Source organism: Pristiophorus japonicus, chromosome 4, assembly GCF_044704955.1.
Source record: "Pristiophorus japonicus isolate sPriJap1 chromosome 4, sPriJap1.hap1, whole genome shotgun sequence".
NCBI classification, from domain to species: Eukaryota; Metazoa; Chordata; class Chondrichthyes; family Pristiophoridae; genus Pristiophorus; species Pristiophorus japonicus.
Genome location: NC_091980.1, coordinates 38,569,308 through 38,589,441, shown reverse-complemented (window position 1 = coordinate 38,589,441; position 20,134 = coordinate 38,569,308). Strand labels below are relative to the sequence as shown.

Sequence of the window (20,134 nt, the reverse complement as noted above, 5' to 3'; positions counted from 1 at the left end):
ATGTGCGGAAGCTCCTTTTCCTCTGAGTTACTACAGTTAGCCAGGGGCCTAATGACCATTTTTCAAAGCTCTGCCTACTTAGCCAATTCAGAATTGTCCACACCCTGTAAAGTAGTTTCATTGCAATTTGTAATAGTTACAGCTAATTTTCCTCTTAAAAAAACACTTACACTTTCTACTCATTTCAATTAAAAGAAAATGAAGAATTGTGGCTTGGGGGTTCATAATTTCAAAATAAATATCAAGTTTCTTATGACTTTGTAAAAGTACAGACTAGCCCATCTGCTCTTCCAAACAAAATATTATCTGCCTACTCACTCTGTCAGTTTACAAGCTTTGCTAATCCCAATGCTAAACTGACAAAAATAAAGGTGTATTACTTTATGGGGGGTCATTTTGCAAGTACAAGTTCCTTTGCTGCTACCGGCACTGCCAGCGATCCACTGAGGGTGGCAAGGATCCTCATCCCCACTGCGTACTTGGAACACTGCTCACCTCTACTTTCCCCTTTTTTTATGTCTCTCTACTCAACAAACCTTCACTATCCAATCCAGCAAGAAGCAATCAGCTTTTGACAATGCCACTTTGTGATCCTCTGCTTCGAATTGCTCAGCGGTTCCAGGGTGCCGCACTTTTAATTTCCTTCCCGGTGATGAATACCTGGCCTCTTGCTCCAATTTTCCCCTTAAATATAATTCCTGAGCTCAGGAGCTCACCATGGCAGAGGCAGCAAGCACAACCCTGCATCATTCTCCATAGCATAGACCTTTGGCTTACCTTATTTCTTCACAGTTGCAACACCAACTGCAAAAATTCCTTGCCACGTTAAAGGACAAGTTGGCTTAGTTACCTCGGCTGTGCAGCTGATTGTGTATGTTAGCCCTCAGTCATATTCTATTTAACGACAATTCCTTTTCTGTTTTTGAGGTTTAACACATCATACAATGTCAAGGTCTTGATTTTGAAAGGTTAACAATTTTTCATCACAAACTGCAAGGCATAGACTGCGTTTTGTTATAGGAGCTGAGGATCAGCCACTAACACAACCCTCCCTCCCCAGACACAGCCAGGCGCACTACAAACAACTTAGCTGAACTCAATTCCTCTCACTTCTGTTTCTACGATGCCAGAAGTAAAAATGGAACAAAAAAAGAAGTCAAATCTCCAAATTGATCTTTTATCTTGCTCCACACAACAGAGAAAGAATCCACGAGTTTGCTAAACATGCTCCAAGATCATATAAAGCCACTTTAGGAGGCAATTATGCAGAGCATAGTCGCTGGCACAGACCAGTTGGGCCGCATGGCCTGTTTCTGTGCTATAGATTCTATGTAGTTCCAAGTAATTCTATGTAATTGGGCTGCAATGCTGCAGAAGACTGCAAGAAATTAAATAAAGTGAATACCAAGCCGACAGCACTTTCCCTACTTTATGCAAATAGTGTGCTTGATAAACAAAACACAAATACCGATGAGATGTCACTGAATTGGAATAATGACAACTTTTAGTGAACATCGATGGAAAAAATAGACATGACACAATGAAACAGCACCAACCACCCTGAAAGGGAGCCCAACAACATGAGAATTCTTGTGAGTTTACTCAGACAAAAGTAGGAAAACCGGGGACTAACATTACACCTACTTCAGAATCAGATGCGTGGTTTTTATTTGCTCTTTTATTTTAAGCTCTGGCTTGCAGACATTCATCAGATCAGTAAATAGATGGGGAGAAGGTAAAAAGAAAGCATAGCAGCAGCAGATTTCTATCAATGAATTATTCCTATTCTAGTGATAAATCACTGGGAGGAAAGTATTTTCTGTCAGGAGAAAATAGAATACAGTATATGAAGAGAAAAGTGACGGAAAATAAAGGCAGAATTTTTCAACCTGCTATTTTCAAAATTGCTCCTCTGTCAAAAATCTACATTAGGTAAAGAGGATTTTCTTTTATTATAAAAAAGGATTATCCCTGTTTCAAGCAAAGTTTCTCCTTTCTTTCGCCCCACAATCATCATTTCATCCAGGGGAGAGGCAGATGACTAAGAATGTGACTGTTGCTCTGCAATCAGCCACAGGAGATATATCGGAGTCCTTAAGATTGACTTGTCCTCTGAACTTCCCATTTCTTTCTGAAGGTGAAACAGCTCTCCAACTCTCTCCTTCCCTTCCCCTCCTCTCCTACCCCACAAAAGCTGAGATTGCAATAGTATTCATACAGATAATATTATTTTACAAATCTATTGATCGTGTTTGTGGCACATTGAGTTTGTATTGGAAAGGAATAATCAACCTTGTTCCCTACCAATGGTGCAGTGCTCTCCATTCCAGCCCTCTCGGCATTCACATTTTCCATCCTTGCAGGATCCATGCTCTGCGCAGCGAGGGTGACAAACTCTCAGATCACACGCCACACCTGTCCAACCTTCCTCACACCGGCATACACTAGATATGCAGACGCCATGAGTGCCACAGTCCACCGAGCACACTTCTAAAGATAGGAAACAGAAATTCAAGTGACACGACAAGTAAACAGTGCATTTTGTAGTCACAGCCATGTGAGATATTGGAAGCTGAGTTTTTATTAGGTTTTGAAACGCTTACAAAGGAAAACCTTTCAACCACAGATGCAGGGCAGATGTACTACACAGCCCCATATGATTGAGATTCTAGGCCAGAACAAGCTGTTCTCAATTAATGTTGAGTTGAATATGGAGACACTTTTGCCTTCAGGTCAAACAAGGGCGATAGGAATGTTGAAAGTCCCCCTTTTCTCTTATATAGGCTATTGATTCTTAACTTATGCAATGTATTAAGTGAGTTCTTAATATTGAGGCACATTTACTTTGAAATTGAAAATGAAAAATTCTGCACTTTACTGCATAAAGACATAACTAGGCGTGGGGAAGGGGGGGGGGAGGGGCACAGCAGGGGCGTGTGTTCAGTTAAAATGAAGCATATGACTTACTCCTTTCCAGCCCTGATCTGGCCAACTGTAATTTAACATTTCAGGCAGCAAAGACATCCACCCCAGTCTGCAGGGTCCTCTTTAAATATGCAGATTGGACGCCAATGATGTCAGTGGGGCCTGATCTGTCATTTTAACATGAGGCTTGAGTGAGGGAACAGTGGCAAAGCCTGCCTGGGATAGCAGATAGGGCTACAAGAGGATCAGCAACCTAAGTTTTTAAATTGTTTTTTAGTTTCCTTTTTGGTCAGGAGGAGCAGGAATGGCTCTTCCAGGCCCCAATAGGAAAGCTTGGGCCTCCCCTGTCCCAGGCTCCCACCCCCTCCCCTTCCCGTCTCTGTCCTGGAGCATGTACCTTGTTCCAGGGACCATACCCTTGGGACCTAGACAGCAGCCTTCTGCCGCTCGATTTTAACAACTGGGCAGTCACTTCCCACTGACTTCCTGGCCGTTTTGGACGGGAAGTCAGCAAGTGGCATGTTAATGAGGCCCATCCGGTAACATCAACCGAGCCTGCCTGCTGCCGCTCCAGGAGGGGCACACTGCTCACTTTGCCACAATCCCACCAGGGAGGTCAAAATCGAGCCCCAAGATCCTGCTTTCATTTGGATTTCTCGGAAGTCACACATCAAAGGTACCACAGCCCATTGAATCATTCATTAATTCAGCAAATTAAACAGACAGCAGAAAACACAACTAAAAGTACAATCTTTCACTTTCACTTCAATTCTAAGGTGTCGGCCCCCTTTGACCACCATTTTTGTCCTATTAAAAGTCCTATTTTCCTTTAATGTTGACCACCTGTATTTTTGATACACTTTCCTGATTTCACGTTTTGCTTCCATTGTCTGTCTATTTATCCATGGAACCGGTCCCTGCATTTGATGTGCCTCCTTTGCACCTAGTTGGAATGTATTTATACTGTACTTTATCCGTCTTGTATTTAAATATTTCCCACTGCTGTTCCGCTGTTTGATTTGCCATTTTTCCCAATAAATTAATCCAGTTTAAGTCACTTTTCATCCCACTGAAACTGGCTAATTGTCAGTCCAAGACCTTTATCTTGAACTCCTCTTTTTCTTTATCCATGAGGTATTTCCCAAGTGTTTCCAAATGTTCTTATATCTTCATTACCCAGAAACAGCTGCAGCACTGTACCTTACCTTGTTCGACATGCAACGTACTAAGAACTCCTCCCTCACAATTACAACTCAGGTACTACTGAAAACCTCTCTAAAGTCAGAAATAAGACGTAGAAAATACAAATATAGCCTTCCTGAAAACAAAACAAAGAAATAATAACGTTTTTTCCTTTGAACAGAAATTCTCAATTTAATCCTTCAGCAACCGGGGCACTGAAATTATATAGTAGGACACTGGGTTAACATTTGTCTGAATTTCCTAGGGGCCGAAATTGGTGGCCTTACCACCCCCTGCCGCCGGCTCCTGCCGAGTTTTTTAGCCGCTCTCCCCCCGGTGACAGATTCCTCCAGGTCTGCATGCGGCGGGAGGGGAGTACCGCCGGGAACCGCCCGCTGAAGGCCTCTGGCGGCCAAGTCGCGTGAGTGACCTCCCGCCCACCGAGTTGACATATTGGTACTGGCGGGAGTCGGCGGCAGCACGGGGAAGGACTGCTGTGTGAAGGCAGGTCTAACCCCGACAGTAAGTAAGAAGACCTGCAAAAAAAGGTTAGTGAACATTTTTTAATTTTCTTTCTTTCAGGGTTTTACCTGTATGAGTTTTTTTTTTACTGTGAATATTTTTATTTTTCAGTGTTCCCCCCCCCCTCCCTGGGCTCGACTCAATCCTCAGCGGCACTTCGGCGAGGAATGCATTTACCGCCGAGATTGTGATCTCCTGCTCGCTACCGCACAGAGGGACAGCGTAAGCCATTATTTGGCCGCCGGATGGTACTGCCATCTCTTTTAGAGGGAACTTCCTGACCAAGTACCGCCCGGTCTCTCGGCGGCCATTGGCTGTCATTTGGGTGGAAATTGGGCGGGCCTTGTCTTTCACCAAATTCAGGCTCCTAGTTTCTATTTAGCACAGTGGTAGCTCAATTAAAATAAATGTTTAATGCTTTCATCAAAGTAACGGTAAGAGGAATTTCAGATGACTGCATTAACAAGGCAAAATCCCACGGTGTCATTCCAGGGACAAGGTAAATATCCAATGGTAAACTTAGCTACACCTACCTTTTCCTGGTTACAGTCATACAGAGAACTAAGTGCTTTTCCTTACCAACTGAGCAGTCTGGGCCTATCCAGCTTGGGTCACAGCTGCAGAGGCCAGTTTCTGGAATGTAGGTGCCATGTCCCGTACACTGATCTGGACATTGGGCTCTAGGGATTTCACAATTTAATCCACCCCAACCTGGGCTGCAGTGACAGTCCCCTTGGGCACATACTCCATGATTCGAGCATGTTGGATCCAGACAGTCCACTGTAAGATATCAATAGAGAAAAAAACTCATGGAACAGCTACAAAAGGTTATGAGGAAACTTCAGCTGTTCATAAATCTTAACTTATATAGTTCAACATTTTCTTAAAATTCACATATTCAAATGCACACAAAAGAGACAGTGATGGAGCAATAGCAGATTCTAATGACAGCAGCTAACTGAGTTGATAGGCCACAAGCCAGCTGTAAACAAATTACTTAATGTCCTTAAATGTCTTGAATACAGCAACTCTTATAGTCCTACTTATTATATCTGGAATATATCTTAATTTGTTTTCTTTTCGGAAATAGTTTGCCAACTTGCAATTATAAAGCATCTTCATCACTGAAAATGTTCCAAGCACTTCACAGAGAAGAAATAGACAATGAGCAACAGTTAGAAGGGATGACAAAAAACAGCAAAAGTTTGAGTGGGCATGAGGTAAGGGCAGAAGATAGGTGATGTTGTGGAGACAGAAGCAAGCGGTTTTGGTGGTGGTTTCAATACTTTTAGAATTGCATAGATTGGATAATTATTTGCAAGGTTATGGTTCTTTTAATATCATTTGTGAAAAATGTTTGGACAAGGTCATATTGCACCTTTAGGAAGAAGAGTTTACTTGAATATATATGCTAAAAAATATATTTATTGAAAGGCCTTTAATATTGCCGTTTAATTGGATTTTAATTGATTAAATGAAATGAACACCTGAACTTTAAAATGGAAATCTGATCATTCTTTTCAGAAAGGAGTTACAAAGAACTGGCATTGATGCTATTTATTGCATGTTGACATTGTTTGAATATTTTACTTGAACAATGAGCAGCAATGTCATCATTGAGGAATTGTCTGGGAGGAATTACTGAGCAGGTTACATGTAGGTGAGCCAAAATAATGGGCACTAATGAAATTATATTGCCACTGAAACTCCATAGGTTAAATGCTTTATCTGTACCAATGTTAGTCCAGCTAGTGTGTCACCAAACATTGTCACTGTGTACCCTTGTATGTTGCATGGCAAATTCTCTTGCAGGGCACATTATGAAGATGACTTTGCCCCCTACAACAATCCTGTAGCCTCTCTGAGCGAGAATGCCAAGTTAGCAACAATTAGTGTCAAACTAAGCACTGGTTTGAAGATGTCCAAAGACCAACGACCAAACAAAGGATCATTTCACTTGTCAGCGTAGGCCAGATTTAAACTCAGGTCTCGAAGATGAAGATTTAAGTTTGTTCTCGGAGACGGGCAACAACCTAACCCACTGCATCAGCTGTGCCCTGGCTCCCTGTACTTGTTGAAGCAAACACTGGGTACAGGTAAATACAGGCTGTGGTTAAAAGGCTCCAGCTGCCAAGATCCCTTGGAAATATAATTCTTGATCAGAGGCAAAGTAATGCACACCTGTCAAAATAAAGCACTAGAGAGGGTGTTTGGCTGCAGCAAAACTTGTTTTCAGTGAATATTCACAATTTTCTGTCAGGATAAAGCTATTACTACTGACATCTCGTCTTCTACAGTAAGGAGTGCTTTGGAGGTATTATCAGAATTTCAAATGTCACTGTGAAAGAATAAACATCCTTATTTACATTATGTACTGACTGAAAAGAAAATTTTACTCCCAACTGAATTTTTAAAAATTCATTCACAGCATTTATTGTCCATCCCTAATTGCCCTTGAGAAGGGGGTGATGAACTGCTGCAGTCCATGTGGTGAAAGTACCCCACAGTGCTGTTCGGTACGGAGTTCCAGGATTTTGACCCAATGATGATGAAGGAACGGCGATATATTTCCAAGTCAAAGTGGTGTGTGACTTGGAGGGGAATTGGAGGGGCTGGTGTTCCCATGCGCCTGCTGCCCTTGTCCTTCGAGGTAATAGACGACTTGGGTCTGTAAGGAATTTTTTATAAGCATCAATATGGTGGGAAAAAAATTGTCATCAATGTTAAAGAATATACATAGGACTGATATTGTGTATTAAAAGGAGGAAAGGCGTCATCATGAAGAATATAAGGTGACACATCATATGCTGTGTTGTTATTGACTTCTACAACACTATATTTTGCATCCTTAATTTTTATGTACTACTGGATCTAGTACCAATGCGGGTAAATGGAGTTAAGATGCAGATCAGCCATGATCTAATTAAATGGTGGAACAGGTCCGAGGGGCTGCATGACCTACTCCTGTTCCCATGTTCCTATCTCCTTTGTCATTGCTCATGGTAAGGCAAATGATCTGCCAGTTCATAAAAACACAAGCATTGCACCACGTAAAATATTCCATTGAAGTAGAGTTATAGGATATCAGTTATGGCAACTTTAAGAGTATAAGTGTTACATGTGCAGGTCTATTTGTTAAAATAGCATGTTGTGAGGTCAATTAGACGCTAATTATTATGAGTTTTATCTTGAAGTTAATTAGAAGGAAATTATAATCTGAGAATTTTCAATATTGTCACTTGCATTTGCTCTTCCAACATTATGCTACCACCATGAGAGGAAATTTGAGGAGATGGGTTTAATTTTTCTGGGAGTTGCATTTTGAATTAGCAGCCACTTATTATTATTATTATTAGCAACTCTTTCCTAAGGTCGAAATAAACCAGCAGGAAATAACTGGTTTTCTTCCTCTTCATCAATACTTTTCTTCAAATATGACACGGAAGTTTGCGTAAGTGACAATGTGTAACATTTAAAGTATGACGACTGTTTGCTAGATGAAAGGCTTTTATGTATTTACCTGTGCTGTCCTGTGGCATTGGTCACAGTGAGTTGGAGCATTTCCAAAAAAAAGTTTTTAAAAAAATGATCACTGGAGGCAGATAGAATAATTTTGAAAAAAAACAAAAGAATCATTTTCAAAAGCTTATATTGAATGATTTTTTTTAAAGAGTCGCTATAAGTGTCTGCGTGTACATGTGCGAGAGAGAAATTACAGTCTTGTAATAACACGTATGTTGTCGGTTTTTACTTTGTATTCTATAGAATTTAGAAAGCATATTAAGTTGGAGAGAGAGAGCAACACAGACTGGGGTCAGCGAGAGATGGAGGAATGAAAGAGAAAGGATCGATAGAGATAGAGAGAAGATATCTTAAATGAAGTCTTTCTTCATTTAATGTAACTTCAATATTCAAATAAAACCCAGCATTTAAATTTTGATGCCAATTAACTATCTGTGTTTTGCTAATGGCCAGAAAAGGTCAATGATAATTGCACACACATGTGAAACAGGGATTCTAATTACTAACACCAACGAGATAGGAGAGAAAGACAGAAAGACACAGAAAAAAGCAGTTTCTTTCCTTATTCTAATTCAATTTTGTTTAAAGCAAGAAAACAAAGCCTCCTTGAAGGAAACCCCTTGGGGGAGTGGTGGTTAGGCAGGGAAGTGGTATTTGAGAGGGAAGTGAGTGGTAGTTGGGAGGGAGTGAGCAGTAGTTGAGGCAGGGAGTGAGTGGTAGTTGGGGCAGGGAGTGAATGTAGGGTAATGGTGAGGTGCGTGACAATGGATCAAGGAGGAGGGGAGTGGATATTTCAAAGGGGAAGCCATAGTGGTAATGGTGGGATTGAAGGGATGGTAGGAAAGGGGATTGGGTCATACGACAAGGAAGTGGGATAAAGTATGAGTGACTAGAGAAGGAGCTGGGAGGGAGCTTCTGAGGATTATTTTCTTTGCAAGCCTCACTCCAACTGCAATTAATAGCCATTGGAGATTCTTGCCTGTCACATCATGCTCTACTACCCACTTATTCTCACCCATGAATTTCCAATTACACTTGAACATCTTTGGGGCTTGTCAAAGTTTTTTAAAAAATGCCTATCTTAAAGTCTTTGGCCTGCTCCTGGGATCCCATACAGACCCTTCAATGGGCATAGGTTCAGAGGCAGGTCACAGAGGCATGTTCCCCCATCCAAACAGAAAAGCCCTGAGAATCCAGGGCAATGTAAAAGCCCAGAGACAATTCCCCAGACCTGTGGAAATGAATATTTCCTTGGGGTAAGGTTAGGAAAATTGGTCCTATTGAAGCCAAGGCTTGGTTGAATTGAATAGTATGGATGCAGACATATTTCTTTTAAACATTATTGCTTTCCCAAAATACTGCCTTGCTGATGTATTCCTGACAGTTGGGCAATGTGCGAGAACATACAGGTCAACTAACCTTTCCTCCATCTGCACCCTCTAACAGCCTACCGGAGATCACATGGAAAATTAGCATGTACAGATTTGCACAGAGAATTGTGGTGGAATAAAGGTCTTGATAAATGGTGAAAAAGGGAGAGGAAGAAACAAAACAATGGCGAATACAAATGACCTGATGGAATCTTAACCCTGAAGAAAGCCTTATCATTGAATCTCAGCATGCCAGTTTTGAAGCTCAGCATGTGAGTTTAAGTTGGTAACCCTGCCAAAAAAATACAAGATGTTTTCACTGTGTTGAGAGAGTATTTGGCTCATTAATACTTGAGCAGCATAAAATTGTTAATCACAATGATCAAATCCAATGCCATCACTGTACGTTGGCAAATATTATGAACAACTTAAATATGATAAACACAATGTTCAGGGCATGAATGCTAACCGGTGAATTTTCTTTTCTTTGTTCAGCTATTTCCAATTCCATTTCCTTAAAGCTCTACAGCTTAGAATTGTATACAAATCAGCTGAGTCCATTCTTTTTAGAAACACAGATCAATAAAATCATTTCCATCCTTTAATAAAATTTCTGATATATTTGCAGCAGTTTACTCTTATCACTTAGGCTGCTAAACCATCAAATCTCATATTTTAAGAAGGCTTGCACAGAACTCCCTGGAGAGAAAACGCAGCTTTCGGATTTGTACTCGGTTTTCAATTTCAATTTTGCTGAATCAGTGGCTCTCGTATTGATCAACGTCACGGAGAGTGCTGTATTAGTGAATTAATGCAGCACCTAAACACCAGAAACAAAACGAATTCATCCGTAACTCTATTCAAAAATTCGGAATGCAGAGTTTATAAAAATGAAGCACACACACACCAGCAATCATGTTGGGAGGACAGCAGGAGTGTTTTTGTACATCATGAGGCAAGATTAAAATTATGTTATTGATACCAGAGGGAGCTTCCAGGCAGACTCTGTTTCAAGAACAGCATTCACATTGCAGCAAGTTTGAGTGCAACCATTATCAAAACTTTATTCACCAATTTACTCCTCTTTTCTCCTCTCCTGTCCCAAAGAAAATGGAACACAATCCTGCAAGACAATTCCACTGGTAACAGTAGATCTCTGGTACCTCAACCAAATGGGCTTTCAGAGACAGTGAGCTACTCCACAGGAAAGACTGATCCTCTCCTCACTAAACATCCATTCAGGGCATTTTGCAGTAAGGGGCAATGAGGAGCGATCAGGAAAGTCAACTCTGCCTAAATTTGCTGCTCCTCAGACGAGGAACACTGGCGCCAATCGTTTCAGCTGTACTGCTGTCCCAGCTGCGATCTGGTAGCGCAGCACATACATTTCACCAGTTTGACCCACAGATGAAGCCTGAGGCCTTCCTAGTCTGTATGGCTCAGAACCACACACGGTGGTGCAATTATTCACAGGGTGTAAATCGAGCAGCCGCTCCGACACACTCAGTTACCCACCAGGTCCGTCAGGTTACAATTACCCCCAACACATCTAGAATTAGGGGTAGAAATTTCCAGCAGTCCTCTTCTCAGATCTTTAGGGCATGTTAAAATATGACACCAGATCAACAGGATAAAAAGTTCGCCCACTGACTTTAATTCGGCTGTGGAGGAAAGGGGAGGAATTCCACTCACGGATCTTTTTGTCAGTAGATGTGAACAACCATATTCATTCTATCAATCCAAATATAATAAAGAGAGCTATTGCTTCAGTAAGGTTGAATTAACCTGAAATGCAACTCAATCTTGAGTTACATAAAGAACAATAAAATGTTAGAGGCATACTGTATATAAGATAACATACAGGTTGGATTGTGTGATGCAGCAGTGAAATATCAAAGGGCTTGGGTACTATAAAAAAAACAAGCAGATAATTCACAGTATATGAAAACGAAGACACTGCTGTTTTGAAAAGAAAATGTGTGCTGCTCTAAAATAATATACGGGTAGAATTAATGAGTGTATTATGTTGTCAATAGATTTTTGTTTACCAGCACAGAGTGAGTTACTGGACCGTAATGCACTGGAGCCTCCTATAAGCAAATCATAATAATTAGAAATCAAGTGCTGCTGTACTATGTAGCAAGAGAGAATGATGAAAACCTGGGAATGTGTCACACGGAGAATAATAAACGTAGCGGTGTGTTTACACAGGAAAGCATTTAGCTAGTGGTGTGTTTGTACAGGAAAACCAGTAATGTCCTACAGGATAACACACGACTCGCATTATCTTTATACAATAAAGCACACACCTAGCAAAGTCTTAACACAGGTTAACACATAGCTCACAGTGTTTTTATACGGGATAACATGTAGCTAGCCATGTGTTATAAGGAAGTAACCTAGAAAGAAGTTAAAAACAACCAAGGAAATCATAAAAAAACATCTTGATACAGTGAAGCACATTACCAACACATGCTTTTTGATATGTAGAAAGAAAGAGTAATTTAATGCTGCTTAAACCAGATTTGCAGCAGAGACAAGTCTGATTTGAAAGTTGTTTCATTTCCTCTGCATCCCCGACTTCCTTTGCCTCACCATTAAAGGCTGTGCCTTCCGCTATCTAAACCATAAACTCTGGACTTCTCACCCTAAACCTCTCCACCTCTCTCTCCTCCTTTAAGACCCTCCTTAAAAGCTACCTCTTTGGCCAAGCTTTTGGTCATCTGTCCTAATGGTTCTTTCTTTGGCTCGTTGTCAATTCTTGTCGGATTATGTTCCTGTGAAACCCCTTGCGACTTTTTAGTACTTTAAAGGCGCTGTTAAAATGCAAGTCAAGGGCCTGGAAATCCCAGTCGGCTGCTTCCCGCGGGCGATCGGGTAAAAAAGTTAAAAAAAGATGCGCACTTACGTCAACCTGTAGCACCCACGAGAAATCCCGGTCCTGAGGCCTCCACTCATTGTGCATCGGAGCGCGTGCCCATCAGGACCTGCGCAGGGCTAGAGCTGCAGTCACATGGCTCTGGGCTGCTAATCCAGGTAAAGTATTTTCTCATTTATAATAATGGGAACTCCGTAAGTTGGAGTTCCTATTATGAATGAGAAATTCCCTCCAAACACCCAAAACACAAATAAAAAACAGAAAAATACACCACATATTTTTATTAATTTAAATTGAAGTTATTTATGTATTATAAAAAAAAATATTTTTCCGATTTTTAAAAAACGTTTCTTTAATTATCGAATGTCCTGGCTGCTGAGATACGGAGGATCTGTGATGCTCCAGCTTGACAGATCGGAAAAGCTGGTTGTCAGCGCATGCGCAATGTGTGCTGAAAACCGGCTTTTGCAGTGCCTTCCTGGCTCTGTACAGTACGGACCCGGGAGACCGGAATTTCTGGGCCATTGTCGTTATTTGAAAAAGCAGTGAACTCACATTGTTGTTTGAATTGCAATGCAGTCAGACCACATGATTCAAACAGCAGCAACATTGGGTTTTATTTCACTGAATATTACAGCTGAAAACATGCCAGGGCCGAAATTCAGGCTTGCCAGAAACCTGCCGCACTGACGATTTTTTAACCTGTTTTTAAGCACCGGATGTGATGAGGCGGGCTTCCGATTGACTTTCTCCACTTTGAACTTTTTTTCGCAAAGGACCGGAAGTCAGTCATAATCGGGACGGAAGTGCGGCAGTAAGTGCTGGTGAGGGGCGGAAGTTGGGGCGGGACCGAGTCTCCGCCACTGTCACTCAGCAGCGGAGCGGTGGTGACGTCAGTGCACGTATGGGTCACCGCGTCTCTCCCCTCATTTAAAGGGGAGAGAATTGCCGATTTTGTAGGTTCGGCCTCTGGGCCACGAGGGAGGGTTTCAGCCGGGCCAGCGACCAGGCTCCCAAGAGGGGGTGCCAGTTGGCGGCCCCGCTGAACCCAGGGCAATAATTGGCAAAAAATAAACATGGCGGCTGCGGCAGTGCACCCTCCCCTTAAAGGGACGTCACGCAGCCATGCCGCACACACAAAAAGCAAGGTGCCCCGACAGAAAAAGATTTTTGGAGGTAAATTTGGAGAGGATTGCGATGTAGGTGCGGGATAGCGGCGGAGCACGCTTTGCTGTCACGCTTGCGGCGGTCGGTAGCAGCAGGCCGGAAATGGGGACAGGCCAAAAAATTCCCGAGCTGGGGTCATGGCAGCTAATGGACTGCAACGTGGTGGCCACTCGATTACGCCACATGGCCACCGCAAAACGGCGATAACGGGCCTTATTCGGACCCTGAATTTCGGCTCCGCCATGTCTAGATTCTAATTTGTTCATCGTGACAAAATTCTGCCAAGTTCCTTGTGAAGTTGCTATTATCAGGGGGTTTTATTTTCTGCATTTCTTGGCACTTCATCACTCACCTTCACTGTGGACCTAGCTTCACTGTTCACAGCAGTCCACATACTGACTACTTGCGCTTGATATGTAACTTGACCTTTTATTGCCACAACCTGCCTCACTTCCAATTATTTTGATGTGGCGCTGGCAAGGATGATTGATTAACTGAGGATGCACCTTATTGATTCAAAGAAACCGGCCCCAAGATTGGCATTAAACAATGTCTAATGGGAGCAAGAAACACTCTTATCAATCTACCACAGCAACAGTACATGACTCAAAGTGCATTGATCGGCTCCACTAAAGTAGAAATCTCCAAACTTTCAATTTTATAACTTAATGTGGCAAAGAAAAAAATCTGATTGCAAACAATAAAAGCACCAGTGTTCCTGAGCATTAGAGAATAGCTGAGAGGTCCTAGTGTGACAGACCAATATTTCTTACAGTAGCTGTATAAACATGACGGCCCCGGAATTCACGGTCCCGGGGAAGGACCATTGCTGCCCGTTTGCGACGGCCGCACCGCTCAACTGGCCGCACTGACAGATATTCGGCCTGGGAGGTTTTGCAGCGTTGTGGGCCACCACTGACTCGGTGGCGATGTGGGGCTTATGACCGTAGTGACGCAGTAAAACTGCGCACCGCTGCCGCTCCGCCCCCGGACCCATTTTCAGCGTGAAAAAGCTGGCCCTTTAGCTGACGGTGCTCCCGCCAGCTTTTAGGGCCGGTGCAGAGTGGCAGAGATCTCGGAGCTGTGGGAGCAGAGAGAGACGAGAAGGTCAGATCCAAACATGAGGGTGGGTCGGAAGATCGCTGGAGTCCTCGAAGTAATCGCAGCTGAGTCGGTCCCACAGAGAAATCAAGTGAGAGATCATCTGGGGGAGATCAGCGAGCTCCGGACGGGGCAAGATCCCGGAGCCAGCTCCGTATTGCTCAGCAACAAGTCCAGGAACCTCTTCAATGGACCGGAGGAGATCAGCACAGAACCCGCACTCAAGGGGTGAGAGAGGGAGAGAGAGAGAAAGAGGGAGAGAGTGGGAGAGAGGGAGAGAGAGAAAGGGTGAGAGAGAGAGAAAGGGTGAGAGAGAGAGGGAGGGGGGAGAGGGAGAGGGAAAGAGAAAGAGGGAGAGAGAGAGAGAGAAGGGAGCAAAAGAGAAAGGAGAAAGGAATAGGAGTGAGGAAAGGGAATGAGAAACAGAATGAGAAAATTTGATTGATAGAGAAATAGGAATAAAGAGAAAAAGGGAAAAAAAACTAGAGAGAGAGAAATAGAGATCCCGAGATTCACAGAGAGAAAACTGAAATCTCAATCCAGGGGCTCAGACTGGAAACGTCGCCCCAGCTCAGCATTCCGAGCGGGAACAAATGGGAATCTGTTCCACCTCCGCCGCCTCCAGGCTAGATCCAAGGTTATCCCATCCTCTGTCATTGAACTACAGTACGCAGACGACGCTTACGTCTGCGCACACTCAAAGGCCAAACTCCAAGCCATCATCAACACCTTCACCGAGGCGTACGAAAGCACGGGCCTTACACTAAACATCCGTAAGACAAAGGTCCTCCACCAACCTGACCCCGCCACACAGCACTGACCCCCGGTTATCAAAATCCATGGAGAGGCCTTGGACAACGTGGACCATTTTCCATATCTCGGGAGCCTACTGTCAGCAAGGGCAGACATCGATGACGACGTCCAACACTGCCTTCCGTGTGCCAGCACAGCCTTCGGTCGCCTGAGGAAGAGTTTTTGAAGACCAGGACCTCAAATCTGACACCAAGCTTATGGTCTACAGGGCAGTATTGATACCCATATACTCATATATGACTCAGAGATATGGACTATTTCCAGCAGACACCTCAAAGCACTGGAGAAGTCCCACCAACTCTACCTCCGCAAGATCCTGCAAATCCATTGGGAGGACAGACGCAACAATATCAGTATTCTTGCTCAGGCCAACATCCCCAGCATCGAAGCACTGACCATGCACGATCAGCTCCGCTGGGTGGGTCACATCGTCTGCACGCCTGACATGAGACTCCCAAAGCAAGCATTCTTCTCGGAGCCTCGACACAGCAAGCAAGCCCCAGGTGGGCAGAGAAAAGGCTTCAACAACACCCTCAAAGCCTCCTTGATAAAAGTGCAACCGGCACCTGGGAATCCCTGGCCCAAGACCGCCCAAAGTGGAGGAAGAGCATCCGGGAGGGCGCTGATCACCTTGAGTCTCATCGCCGAGAGCTTGCAGAAACCAAGCGCAGATAGTGGAAGGAGTGTGCGGCAACCCAGGCTCTCCACCCACCCATCCCTTCAAGCATTGTCTGCCCCACCTGTGACAGAGATCGTAGATCCCGCATTGGATTGTACAGCCACCTGAGAACTCACTTTTAGAGTGAAAGCAAGGCATCCTCGACTTCGAGGGACTGCCTATGATGATCTTACGCATGCCTAACCTGTGACTTTGCCTCAGTATCTCCCCTGTGGCTGCCTCATGGGTGTGGGAAGACTGCTGTGTTCCCTGTGTGGAAGCTGCAGATGTCCTTCTAGGACGAACTTGAGCAGCTTTGGGCCTGGAAGGGCCGGCTGGAGACTGGTTAACATCCTCCTGGGAGGTTTCGGTCTGACTTGGCTCGAGTGAGGCCATGCGTGGAGGCACTGGCAGAGTGACAGGTCTGGGGCCAGGAATGCCGCGAGCCGGAGGGAGCACATCATCCGTATTTTGGATCGAGGAGCCGGAGTAACTCACCAGGGGCGGCACAATACCAGCTCAGATCGGTGTTGTGGCGCCACACCGGAAGGTCCCCTCGTAGCCCGTGGTGGACCCAGCCGCTAAAGCAACACTGAGGTCTCGGGGCGGGGGGGGGGGGCATCCAGCTGAGACTGCATGTGAGCAACCGCAGTCTGAAAGCTAACAGATATGACAGCACTTCGACGCTCTGTCGACTCTTGCAGAGCCGCGGCTATCCTCTCCAAAGCAGCACCGATACATCATTCCCTCGTTCCTGTGCTACAATGGCAGCTGCCACATCACCCTAAGGGTGAATTTCCCGTGGGAATAATGCCCCAATTAAGACTGCAAACTTTCAGGTTGAAGGGCTAATAAGACTGGAACACTTTTTTGTGGTCAAAAAGCTGAATTTGGATCCAATGGCTGCTGCAAACTTTGCGGCGCTAATCGGGGACAAAGGACTTAACACCAGCAGCTTTCTGGCTGCACTGAATTTTGGCCCCGATATTTGATGGGTTTTGGTTTGATGCAGGGACACTTTCCAAAGTCAGTGTAAGAACTGGGTAGCTGATGAGTGCCAGAGTGATATGCTAACATTTCAGATATGCTGTACAAGTCGTATAGCTGGTAAGTGGTGGTGTGATAGTTGGACACTTTATGTAACACACTATCTCTCATTCAAATAAACCCAATGGCCAACACAACCCTTAACGACAGTTAACTTGCAAAGGTTACCAATGAAATATAAACTGTCTCCACTTCTTTAGCTTTAGTACTATATCAAAGGGGACAGAAAAGGACAAAGTCCCATAATAAAGAGGGCGATCTAAATTGGGCCATGGGGTGCCCTTTTTTTTTTTTAGGTGCTACGTGGCCAACTGAGACCCGAAAATGTGCCCCAAGATGCACGCGCACCTAACAGCCACTTGCAACAGAAAGAGTAGCGAGATGATTATGCGAACCAGTATGCAACCCTGATTACAATCCACTGCTGCCATTTTTCAACTCCAGCCGATGCCCTGTCTTAACCTTGCACGGCTGAACACCACGTTAAATGGAATGAATGAACCATCACCAGTGATATCGAAAGGGATCATGATGTACTTACAAGTGAGTTGCCGGTGGAATTGTACGTGTTCTTGGAGGTTTACTATACTTGTCTCTCTCGCATGTTCAGCCATTCTTCAATATATTACAACACAGATTCCATTCACAAAAGACTCCCATTACTTCTTGCAGTTAGATTGCACCTCTTCTTTAAGAGGTGCAGACTGCCTTTAAGTCGCACTAGCCTCCCACTATATCGGGACCCCTGCTGATGCCTGCAGCCATTGAACAGCGAAGGTCTCACTGGCTGCATGCGGCAATCAGGCAGAACCAATTTAACATGATGCCTGCAACACAACGAACAGGCGTGAGTTAACAACAACAACTTGCATGTATATAGCGCCTTTACTCTGGTAAACCATCCCAAGGTGCTTCACAGAAGCATTATCAAACAAAATTTGACACCAAGCCACATAAGGAGATATCAGGACAGGTGACCAAAAGCTTAGTCAAAGAGGTAGGTTTTAAGGAGTGCCTTAAAGGAGGAGACAGAGGTAGAGAGGCAGAGATGTTTTGGGAGGGAATTCCAGCGCTCAGGGCCTAGGCTGCTGAAGGCATGGCCACCAATGGTGGAGCAAATAAAATTGGAGATGCGCAAGAGGCTAGAATTAGAGGAGCACTGCGATCTTGGAGGGTTGTTGTAGGTTACAGAGATAGGGAGGGGTGAGGCCATGGAGGGATTTGAAAACAAGTATGAGAATTTTAAAATCAAGGCGTACCACGATCCCACGATCATTTCTGAGGGTCATCCAACTTAACCCTCCTAAAATCTTAATGGGTTAATGGAAGTAACTCTTTCTGACTGTATTACTGTGTGAGTTTCATATACTGGAAGCATTTCTGCAGGGCCAGTTTTTATTGTTGCCTTTTTACCTTCCTCACAGTTCTCGCCTTTGAAGCCTGCAGAGCAGACACAGGTTCCCGCGGTGCAGGTCCCACGGCCTCCGCATGCAGGGTCAATGCACTGGCTGACGGGCACATCACACTCGGCTCCCTTCCAGCCACTGTAGCAGATGCAGTTCCCCTTGGAGTATTGACCATTACCACTGCATAGTACAGGGCAAGCAGCTGGAGAGACACAGACAAAGAAAAAAACAAGAGACAGACAGACAGACAGACAAAGAGAGAGAGAGAAAAATAAAAGCTTTTTTCTGTGGTAGCCGTACACTTCCATCATAAAATCCATATTTAAAAAATATCTATGCTGTGAACTTCCTAAAAATTTGAAATTCAAAATTAAGAGCATATAAAGAGGATCTAATGTCTCTCATGTGACAGGGTCATTTCCATGGGTTTATTTTTTGACATTGGGGGTAAGAATTCCTTTGACTGCTCTGTCCAGTGACATCTCAAATGTGCTTTTATAGAGTTCCTCTGTTCTAAGAGACATGTTTCTAATTTTGCTTGGAGTATTGAACAGAGGAAGTCTTCACAAACACATTTACCACATCACTAAGCACAGTGGATAGAAGAATTCTTACCCCGTTGTGATCTCCTGTGAAGTTACAATAACTATTTGATGTTACAATAGTTTCCTCACAGTAACATAAAGCTGCTCTCAGTGTTTCCACATACTTAAAAGTAACGGGCATTTTTTAAGTGCGCTTACATTGTTCCTTCCACATTTCATAGTCATTTTTCTCTTTCACTTCTGGTCTCCGTGGGTGCCGCACCATCCCCTTTCGATGGGTGGCTTGCTCCAATATCTCAGATTTGGCGCTCTTGAAACAGCTCCTAAGTTAAGATGATAACTTGCCCGACTCCATCTGGAGTAATAGAGTTGGCACTGAGACACAAGAAAGCTAGACTGGCCTTGAAGCAGATTCACCAGAATGACACCAGGACTTAAAGCGTTAAATTAAGAGGGCAGATTGCATAAACATTGCTTGTATTCCCTTGAGTAGGTTGAGGGGTGATCGAATTAAAGTGCTCAGGATTCAATAGGGTTGATACAAATAAACTATTTCTGCTGTTGGAGGAATTTGGAACATTATGGGGCACGATCTTAAAATTAGAGCTAGGCCACTCAGAAGTAAAAATCAAGAACCACCAGTGGAAATCTGGAATTATCTTCCCAAAAATCTGTGGATGCTGGGTCAATTGAAATCTTCCAGACTGAGATTGACAGATTTTTATTAGGTAAGGGTATCAAGGGATATGGATCAAAGGTCAGAAAATGGAGTTGAGGTACAGATCACGCATGATCTTATTGAATGGCAGAAGAGGCTTGAGGAGATGAATGATCTATTGCTCTTACTATCTTCTCATGTTCTTTTGTTGCTCTACTTGGAACCTCCCCAGATTAGCAAATTGATGCACAGGCAGTTGCGGGCACGAATTTGAATTCCGTGTGTGCATTGCAAATATTGACATCCCAATGGTCCCTTAGACTGCAATGCAAAATATGTT

General features: G+C 43.8%; 1 protein-coding gene across 6 annotated transcripts in view; it reads right to left on the bottom strand.

Moving 5' to 3' along the window:
* tenm2a (teneurin transmembrane protein 2a) overlaps positions 1 to 20,134 on the bottom strand; it is a 652,746-nt gene that overhangs the window by 133,315 nt on the left and 499,297 nt on the right. For all 6 annotated transcript variants that reach the window (XM_070878095.1, XM_070878096.1, XM_070878097.1 and 3 more), the window contains 3 exons: positions 18,599 to 18,793; positions 5,209 to 5,409; positions 2,305 to 2,490 (listed from right to left, as the gene is read on the bottom strand). In XM_070878095.1, the coding sequence (XP_070734196.1) occupies positions 2,305 to 2,490; positions 5,209 to 5,409; positions 18,599 to 18,793 (582 nt within the window). The remainder of the gene's footprint in view (positions 1 to 2,304; positions 2,491 to 5,208; positions 5,410 to 18,598; positions 18,794 to 20,134) is intronic.